This window comes from Chlorocebus sabaeus, chromosome 1 (genome assembly GCF_047675955.1).
Source record: "Chlorocebus sabaeus isolate Y175 chromosome 1, mChlSab1.0.hap1, whole genome shotgun sequence".
Taxonomy (NCBI): Eukaryota; Metazoa; Chordata; class Mammalia; order Primates; family Cercopithecidae; genus Chlorocebus; species Chlorocebus sabaeus.
Window position 1 is genome coordinate 56,763,063 of NC_132904.1, and position 10,431 is coordinate 56,773,493.

Consider the following 10,431-nt stretch of genomic DNA (forward strand, 5'->3'; position numbering starts at 1 on the left):
ATTTATAATCCTTTGGGTATATACCCAGTGATGGGATTGCTGGGTCAAATGGTAATTCTAGTTCTAGATCCTTGAGGAATCGCCACACTGTCTTCCACAATGGTTGAACTAATTTGCACTCCCACCAACAGTGTAAAAGTGTTCCTGTTTCTCCACATCCTGTCCAGCATCTATTATTTCCTTACTTTTTAATGATTGCCATTCTAACTGGCATGAGATAGTATCTCATTGTGGGTTTGATTTGCATTTCTCTGATGACCAGTGATAGTGAGCATTTTTTCATGTCTGTGGCTGCATACGTGTCTTCTTTTGCGAAGTGTCTGTTCATATCCTTTGCCCACTTTTTGATGTATTTTGTTTTTTTTTTGTTTTTTCCTTGTAAATTTGAGTTTTTTGTAGACTCTAGATATTAGCCCTTTATCAGATTGGTAGATTGCAAAAATTTTCTCCCATTCTGTAGGTTGCCTGTTCACTCGAATGGTAGTTTCTTTTGCTGTGCAGAAGCTCTTTAGTTAAATTAGATCCCATTTGCCAATTCTGGCTTTTGTTGCCATTGCTTTTGGTGTTTTAGTCATGAAGTCCTCGCTCGTGCCTATGTCCTAAATGGTATTGCCTAGGTTTTCTTCTGGGGTTTTTATGGTTTTTGGTCTAACATTTAAGTCTTTAATCCATCTTGAATTAATTTTTTGTATAAGGTGTAAGGAAGGGATCCAGTTTCAGCTTTCTACATATAGCTAGCCAGTTTTCCCAGCACCATTTATTAAATAGGGAATCCTTTCCCCATTTCTCATTTTTGTCAGGTTTATCAAAGATCAGATGGTTGTACATGTGTGCTGTTATTTCTGAGGCCTCTGTTCTGTTCCATTTGTCTATATATCTGTTTTTGTACCAGTACCAGACTGTTTTGGTTACTGTAGCCTTGTAGTATAGTTTCAAGTAAGGTAGCGTGATGCCTCCAGCTTTTAAAAATTCTTAATTTGGTCAGATAATCTGTGCATGTCTGAGTGTGTACAAATGTGTGGATTTTTCATAGTATTTTTGTCAAGCATTTAGTGAGTCCTTCCCATCGGAAGACTCAAGGCTTTCTTCAGCTAAAGGATATTTTCTTTTATAATCTCTTTAATTATTGCTCCCATTTACCCTATTTTGTTCTCTCGTTCTAGAAGTCCAGTAATTCTGAAATTGGATATTGTTGATAGTTTGCCATGCAGCTTATCTTTTTTCCTCATAATTTCCACTTCTTTATCATTTTATCTTTGTGCTGGGAGAATTCCTCAACTTGGACTTTTAATATACTAATTTGGTTTTCAGCCATGTCCATTTCAATCTGCTATTTTCTTTTCTTTTTTTTTTTTTTTTTTGAGACAGAGTCTTGCTCTGTCTTCCAGGCTGGAGTGCAATGGCGCGATCTCAGCTCACTGCAACCTTTGCTGCCTGGGTTCAAGTGATTCTCTTGCTTCAGCCTCCTAAGTAGCTGAAACTACAGGTGCCCGCCACTACTCCCGGTTAATTTTTTTGTATTTTTAGTAGAGACAGGGTTTCGCCATGTTGGTCAGGCTGGTCTCGAACTCTTGACCTCAGGTGATCCAACTGCTTCAGCCTCCCAAAGTCTTAGGATTACAGGAGTGAGCCAGTGCACCTCGCCCAATCTGCTATTTTCTTGCTGAGCATTAATTTTTTTTTTTATTTACAATTATGGCTTTCTATTCAATAGCTCCTTTTTATTTCTTGTTTGCTCCCTTTTTAAATTGAAGCCTGGCTAGGTTTTATCAATGCAGTATCTTCTTGAATATTATTGGGAATATCAATCATAAATTGGTTGATGTTAACTCCTATTTCCTGCACTATTTTATTAGAGACTATTGGCATAGTTTGTTTCGGTTAGTTTTGTTCCCTCATTTTGAACTGCTGGTTTTCTCATAGGAGCAGTGAATTTTTGTTGCTTGCTTATATTTTTAATGATGTTCTTTTTTTTTTTTTTTTTTTTTTTTTGAGACAGACTCTCGCTCTGTTGTGCCCAGGCTGGTGTGCAGTGGTGCGATCTTGGCTCACTGCAAGCTCTGCCACCTGGGTTCATGCCATTTTCCTGCCTCAGCCTCCCAAGTAGCTGGGACTACAGGCTCCTGCCACCATGCCTGGCTAATTTTTTGTATTTTTAGTAGAGATGGGGCACTGTGTTAGCCAGGATGGTCTTGATCTCCTGACCTCATGATCCACCCGCCTCAGCCTCCCAAAGTGCTGGGATTATAGGTGTGAGCCACCATGCCTGCCCTTAATGATGTTCTTGAGTAACCAGTAATGTTGGCTTACATAGGCTACCTCAGCAGTTTTATGAGTTATTATTTGATTTTCCTCAGGGGGCCTCTTCCTCTTTTAAAAAGAAAATTATTTATTATAATGAATACATAAAATTAAATATATCGATGTTTTGATATATGTATACACTGTGAAATGGCTAAATCAAGCTATTTAACATATGCATTACCTCACATACTTAAGGATTTTTGTGGTGAGAACACTTAAAATGTACTCTGTTAGCAATTTTCAAATATACAACATACTGTTATTAACTGTAGTCTGTACAATATATAATAGATCTCTTGAACTTACTTATTCCTCCTATCCAGCTGAAATTTTATGTCCTTTGACTAGCATTTCCCTGATTCCCCCAGCTTCTGATAACCACTATTTTATTTTCTTTATGATCTTGACTTTTTTACACTCCACATATAAGTGAAGTTACGCTGTATCTGTCTTTGTGTGCCTGGCTTATTTCGGTTAACATAATGTCCTCCAAGTTCATCCATGTTGTCATAAATAACAGGATTTCCTTTTTGAAAGCTGAGTAGGCCAGGTGCGGTGGCTCACGCCTGTAATCCCAACACTTTGGGAGGCCGAGGCAGGTGGATCACTTGAGCCTAGGAGTTCAAGACCAACCTGGATAACACGGTGAAACCCTGTCTCCACAAAATACAAAAGATTGCTAGGCATGGTGGCATGTGCCTAGTCCCAGCTACTTGGGAGGCTGAGGTGGGAGGCTGAGATGAGTCCAAGAGGTGGAGATTGCAGTGAGCTGAGATTGTGCCACTGCACTCCAGCCTGGGTGGCAGTGTGAGACCTTGTCTCAAAAAAAACCAAAAAAAAAACAACTGAGTAGTATTCTGTTGTGTATATGTGCCACATTTTCTTTATTCATCCATTCATGGATGTTCAGATTGATGCTATAGTGTGGCTATTGTGAATAATGCTGCAGTGAACATGGGAGTGCAGATATCTTTTTGACGGACTGATTTCTTATCTTTTGGATATATATCCAGTAGTGGTATTGCTGGATCATATGATAGTTCTATTTTTAATTTGTTGAGGAGTCACTATACTGTTTTCCATAATGACTGTACTAGTTTACATTCCCAGCAATAGTATATAAGGGTTCCCTTTTCTCTACATCCTTGCCGACACTTACTATTGCCTTTCGTCTTTTTGATAATAGCCATTCTAACAGATGTGGTGATATTGTGGTTTAAATTTGCAATTCTTGAATGTTTAGTGATGTTGAGCACTTTCTCATATGCCTGTTGACTATTTTTAATGTCTTCTTTTGAGAAGTGTCTATTTATATCCTTTGCCTATTTTTAAATTAGGTTTTCTTTTGCTATGGAGTTGAGTTCCTTATATATTTTATATATTAACCCATTATCAAATATATGGTTTGCAAATATTTTCTCCCATTACATAGATTGTCTCTTCACTCTGTTGTTTCCTTTGCTGTACAGAAGCTTTTTGCAGTAATCCCATTTGTCTATTTTCACCTTTGTTGCATGGGCTTTTGGTGTCATATCCAAAAATATCATTGTCCAGACCAATGTCATGGAGCTTTTTCCCTAGGTTTTCTTCTAGTAGTTTTACAGTTTCAGGTCTTAGGTTTAAGTCTTCAGTGCATTTTGAGTTGATTTTTGTAAACGTGAGGTGTGAGATGAGGGTCTGATTTCACCGTTTTCCATGTGGATATCCAGTTTCCCCAACACCATTTATTGAAGAGATTGTCCTTTGACCTTTTTGTGTTTGTTGTTTGACCTATGTGTATGTGTGTATGTTTTATTTTTTGGCATCTTTGTTTAAAAAAATTGACCGTAAATGTGCGGATTTATTTCTGGGCTTTCTCTATTCTGTTCCATGAGTCTGTATGTCTGTTTTTATGCCAGTAACATACTGTTTTGATTACTATAGCTTTGTAGTAGATTTGGGAATCAGGCACTGTGATGCCTCTGGCTTTGTTCTTTTTGTTCATGATTGCTTTGGCCATTTGGGGTCTTTTGTGGTTCCATATGAATTTTAGAATTTTTTATTCTATTTCTGTGAAAAATTGTCATGGAAATTTTGATAGGGATTGTATTGAATCTGTAGATTGCTTTGTATACTATGGACATTTTAGTAATATCAATTCTTCCAATCCATAAACAGGACATCTTTTCATTTTATTTGTGTCTTCTTCAATTTCTTTCATCAAAATTTTATAGTTTTCAGTTCAGCCTCCCAAGTAGCTGGGATTACAGGCATGCACCACCACGCCCAGCTAATTTTGTATTTTTAGTAGAGGTGGGGTTTCACCTTGTTGGTCAGGCTGGTCTCGAACTCCTGACCTCAGGTGATCCACTCACCCCAGCCTCCCAAAGTGCTGGGATTACAGGCGTGAGCCACCGCACCCAGCCTATACTTTCATATATATATTTGTGTTACTAAATAGTGTCCCTTGCTCTCTACTTGAAGAACACCCTTGAGCATTTCTTATAAGACAGATCTTGTGTGGATAAGCTCCTTCAACTTTTGTCTGGCAGAGTGTTTGTTTTTTCCTCATTTCTGAAGGAGAACTTTGCCAACTACAATATTCTTGGTTGACCTTTTTTTTGTTTTTGTTTTCCATAAGCATTTTGAATATATTTTCCCACTCTTTTCTGGCCTTTAAGGTTTCTGCTGATAAATCTGTTAGAACTCCCTTATATGTGATCTACTTTTTTTCTTTTGCTGCTTCCAGCATCCTCTCTTTTATTTTTGATAGTCTGATTATAATACTTCTTGATATAGTCTTACTTGAGGTCAGTCTGATTGGAGACTTTTGACCTTCCTGTACCCAGATATTTATAACTTTCCCCAGATTTGTATAGTTTTCTGCTATTATTTCTTTAAACTTTCTATCCTTTTGTCTCTCTCTCCTCCTTCTTGAACTCCAGTTCCCATAAATCCCATAAGCTGCCCCATAAATCCCATAAGCTTTCTTTCTTTTCATTCTTTTTTTCTCACCCAACTGTATATTGTCAAATAATGTCTTTAGATTCAAAGGTTCATTCTTTTGCTCAGTGTTGCTGTCGATACTCTCTATTGCATTTTTCATTTCATTTCTCATATTTTTCAGCTGTAGAATTTGTTTGATTTTTTATGTATAATTTCAGTCTCTTGTAAATTTTTTTATTATTGTTTTTCTGGTTTCCTTTCATTGTTTCTCTGTATTTTCTTGAAGTTCGCTGAGTTTCCTTAAAACAGTTATCTTGAATTCTTTGTTAGGCAATTCATGTTCATGTGTCTTTATTTCCTTTTTTTTTTTTTTTTTTTGAGACAGAGTTTTGTCTTGTTGCCCAGGCTGGAGTGCAATGGCATAATCTCGGCTCACTGCAACCTCTGCCTCCTGGGTTCAAACAATTCTCCTGCCTCAGCCTCCAGAGTAGCTGGAATTACAGGCGCCTGCCACCATGCCCGGCTAACTTTTTGTATTTTTAGTAGAGATAGGATTTCACCATGTTGACCAGGTTGGTTTTGAACTCCTGACCTCAGGTGATCTACCTCTCTTGGCCTCCTAAAGTGCTGAGCTTACAAGCGTGAGCCACCGCGCCCAGGCATATCTTCATTTCTTTAGGGTCTGTTCCTGGTGCTTTATTTTGTTCATTGGTGGCAACATGTTTCCCTGATTGTTCTTGATCCTCATGGCTATGCATTGGTGTCTGTGCATTTGAAGAAGCAGGGTCTTATGCTGGTGAATGGTTTTTGCATACTGGCTTTGTCTGGAAAAGCCATTCACCAGTCAGCATGCCCAGAGATTCTGGATAGGCCATTTGGTGTGATCTGCAGGTGGCCTTGCTGCTAGAGTCCTTAGGCAGGGTGGCCTGGTGCTGCGTCCATGGGATTGGGGTTGAATCCTGGATCCCCTGGGGTGTACCTGTTGATTAAATCCTCAGGCATGGACCTGGAGCTCGTATCTTGTGTGGAGAGGCTATCCCAAAGCCTAGGTCCGCAAGGGCTGACCTGGGGCTGGACTGGGCCTTGAGCCTGGGACTTCAGAGATTGGCCAGATGCTAGAATGAACCTGGTGCCTGGGTCCACTGAAATGGGCCTGGAGTCTGAGTCTGATGGATGTGTCTGGAGGCTAGGTCCATTAGGGCTGGCCTGGGTCCTGGGGCCACAGGCCTCCAGCCTAGAACCTAGGTCCATAGGGGCAGTCCTGGGGTTCTGAGGGCCAGCCCAATGCTAGGGTCTACTGGGTTGGCCTAGACCCAGGGTCTGCTGGATTGTGGGAATGCAGGGGCCAACCTGAAAGTAGCGGGGGTCATAGAGACTAGCCTGGCACTGGGAAGGCCTAGAGTCTGTGTCTGCAGGTGCTGGCCTGGTAACTGAAGTTAGGGGTGCCAATTTGGCATTGGGGCTACACGGGCAGACCTGGCTCTGGTTTTGTCTGGAACCTAGGGTGGGACTGGATTATGGGGCCATAGTTGCTGGCCTGATGCTTGGTAGGCCTGGAGTCTGTATCTGCAGGGGCCAGCATGGAGGCTGGGTTTGTGGGTACAGGCATTATGACTAGGGATGCAGAGCTGGACTGAGGCCTGATGTTGGGGTAGGCCGAGAGCCTGAGTCTGGGTGGCCTTCCCTCTTAAAGCAGATAGTCATGAAAATTCAAAGGTAAGCTTTGTTCTAGGTGTGGGAAGGCAGGGACATGCCAGCAAATGGACTTCTTTTAAGCATTCAGTGGCTGGGAGCTGACTAGCAAGCAGCTTTTCCAGCTCCTATCCTTGACCATGGAGGCTGAGGGTCTTGGGTAGCTAAGTTCCACTTTACCTAGCATTCCATCCACAGTAAGTTGAGCCTTGGAATAAAGACTGCATTGGCAAAATTCTTAACATACTACTGTGAGTGCTGGTGAGGGTGTGATAAGATGGACAGTCTTTATATCACTGGTAAGATTGAAAATTTATACCACTCTTCTGGAAAGTAATTTGGCAGAGTATAGAAAAGACTTTTGAAATGTCCATTCCCTTTGGTCTAGTTTTCATATTTATAGAAATCTATCTTAAAGAATTAAGGAAGTGGACATAGACTTACATTAAGAGATCTTAACTTGTATACTACTTATAATAGGGGAAAATTGGAAAGAATCTAAATGTCCTAGAAAAGAGGACTAGTAAATCATGTCAGTTATATAGCTATATGATGAGGTGTTTTGCAGCCAGCTTTCAAATGCCTAATGACATGGAGAGATGCTCATGATATAATGTTGAATTGAAAAACATCAGGATATAACCTTTTATGCACAAATATGATCCTTCTTTTTAAAAAAAAGGGAATAAGAAAATACATGTTGGCTGGGCGCAGTAGCTCATGCCTGTAATCCCAACACTTTGGGAGACCGAGGTAGGTGGATCACCTGAGGTCAGGAGTTTGAGACCAGCCTGGCCAACGTGGTGAAACCCCGTCTCTACTAAAAATACAAAAAATTAGCCAGGTGTGGTGGAATGCACCTGTAGTCTCAGCTACTCAGCAGGCTGAGGCAGGAGAATCACTTGAACCATGGATGTGGAGGTTGCAGTGAACCGAGATTGCACCACTGCATTCCAGCCTGGGCAGGTCTCAGAGCAAGACTCCGCCTCAAAAGAAAAAAAAGAAAGGAAAAGACATGTTTTATATGGTTAAAAGGCCAGAAAAAAGCAAATTATTATGAGTGATGATATGGGTGATTTGTGTTTTCTTTTTTAAATTAGCCTGTATGTTTTCCAAATTTTCTACAAATGTGTCTGTATGATTTTTATAGTCAGAAAAAGCAGTGAATGTAGAAATGTCTCCACACACCCTACATTGCACCAAAAAAGACTTTGTCACAGTTGGTAGGCACAAAGTGGTTTACGTTAGGGTTGAATTTGCCAATTATCATAATGGGCAAATGGGTTCTGAATCCTCCAGCTTTCTGCACTGTATCGTGATCACTGCCGCTGGTGCCAGTACTGGTGTGTGAGCTCCAGCACGGCCCATCTGCTGCTCAGGCTTGCTTGGCTGACACAGATTTATTTCATTTCGTTTGGTAATTTGGCAACAGTTTCTCTTTTCTCATTATCCTAGCTGGGATTCAGTACCAGTGTTATTCATTTTGTGTACCAGTTTGTTGTTTTCTTTTGTTCCATTTTGTGAAGATGAAGAAGCCAACAACAGGAATTCTGTCTTCCAAAAATGCAGTGCTTGTCCTTTGGGATCTTGGGCATGTCTTGCTAAAGTGCTCTCTATTTTTGACACTTGCAAGCCATTTCAATTGTTTTGATAAATAGAAAGTTTCATGGGGTATTTTTCAAAGAGCTTAGCATTCCTTTCCTCTCCCCCCTTCACCAAGGAAGATTTGGAAATTGTTCCAAATAGAAATTATAAACATTAGCCTGGAGCCGTGCTCTGATATTTGATGCCTTTTTTTTTTTTAAACTAAAGGCTCATGTTGTTTGTTTAATCTTCATCAGTACTGCAAAAACACGTGGTATAAGACTTAACTCTGCCCCAAGCACCCTACACATAAGAAGGGATTTTCATCTGAATTGGTTTGTATTTCAGAGCATTGGGATAGTCAGCCAGATTGCTAAGAATTTGCTCAAGTGAAACTTTAGAACTATTGGAATCTTAAGAGATGTCTTCAATGGATCTGTTAGGATAAGATGGCTGCTGCCTGAGAATCCTCTTTGAACCTGACACTATTTTTTTTTTGAGGAGACATTCTTTGTAATACTTTATGCTGCTTTTCTCTCTAGGTTACCCTGAAGAGACTTATCCAATTTATGACCTTTCAGAGTGTATCAAGCGTAGGCAAGAAACAATTTTGGTGGATTACCCTGACCCAAAAGAGCTTTCTGCTGAAGAAACAGCTGAGAGAATGGGAGTGATAGAAGAGGAAGAATCAGATCATTTGGGTTGGGAAAGTCTGCCCACTGACCCCAGAGCCCAGGAAGATAATTCTGTCACCTCGTGTGATCCAAAGCCAGAAACATGTTCCTGCTGTTTTCATGAAGACGAGGATCCTGCTGTCTTGGCAGAGAATGCAGATAGCTACCTTGAGCAAGAGGAAACCACTAAAGAAGAGTGGTCCCAAGACTTTAGAGATGAAGGGTTGGGCATCAACATCGATAAAGCATATACAGGCAGCATGCTGAGGAAGCGTAACCCCCAGGGTTTAGAGTGAAAACAGCCAGTCTGAAGTATCCATTACTCAGGTCCCAAGGTGACCTTTCTCTCCTCAGATTTCCTTCTTGGCCCTGTGCCCTGTACTTTCTTCACTGTGTTCAAGTGTCATAGCTATCAGGCCACTATCACGGATATCATGTATCCTTCCTGGTGCTCACACACCTGTCACCTTGTAAAACATGGACATTAGTGTGAACACAGGACAGCTTTGCTCTTTCTCTTCCTGCCTTTCCCCTGTCAGAGAAGTTGATCCATTAAGTAATTATGTTTGGTCTATTGTAATTACAGATGGAACCACTCAGGGGCAAAGGTCTGACTCTTCCTGGTAGGTGTAACAGATAGTTCACCTGTGAACGAACATCAGCTTACAGATTATGAGGACTTAAGGTTGCAAGAATGAAGATTTCAGACTCCAAGATGCCTTATTCTTTGGGCCTTGAGCAGGTTAGTAGTCCCCTGGGGAAAAGAGAACATTTTATTTGTGGGGCTGGGCCCAGAGCAGGGTAAGACTGCTCTCTGAGCTGAAGCCTCTTCCTTGCAGTGAGGGTCTTCCTAGGAACATTGATGCTGCCTCAAACGTCCTCTTTTTTCCAGAGTAGGGAAGACTCCCACTGATCTGAGAATGAGCCCAGAGGCTTGTTTGGGGACTGTTTTACTCTGATACTACCTGGATATCTAGCTTCCTTTACCCCTGTTCTGCTTAACAGAACTGCCAAGCCCAGAAGTACCTTTGCACTCCTGGTTTTCAGTGGACAGAGGAAGCTTTAGATAAAGACTTTAGACCCTGCCTTGCAGAGACAAGACTTGAGGCCATTGAAGCTGTAGGAAGGCCTGCCCAGGGATGGTCCTGCCATGAGGAGGCTGCAGCCCTATAAGAGGGCTCAAGATTGTGAATTCTGCTCCTGCCATGAGGAGCTCAGAAGGCCAGGAAGCCAGCAATTGGGGAGAGAATCT

General features: G+C 41.1%; 1 protein-coding gene across 11 annotated transcripts in view; it reads left to right on the plus strand.

Moving 5' to 3' along the window:
• RIC3 (RIC3 acetylcholine receptor chaperone) overlaps nucleotides 1-9,929 on the plus strand; it is a 59,465-nt gene extending 49,536 nt beyond the window's left edge. For 9 of the 11 annotated variants that reach the window (XM_037999762.2, XM_073018658.1, XM_008007769.3 and 6 more), the window contains one exon: nucleotides 9,048-9,929. In XM_037999762.2, coding sequence (XP_037855690.1) covers nucleotides 9,048-9,475 — 428 coding nt within the window. In that variant the 3' untranslated portion in view covers nucleotides 9,476-9,929. The remainder of the gene's footprint in view (nucleotides 1-9,047) is intronic. The other 2 variants (XM_008007761.3, XM_037999763.2) reach the window with 1 other exon arrangement.
• Nucleotides 9,930-10,431: the final 502 nt, after the last annotated feature.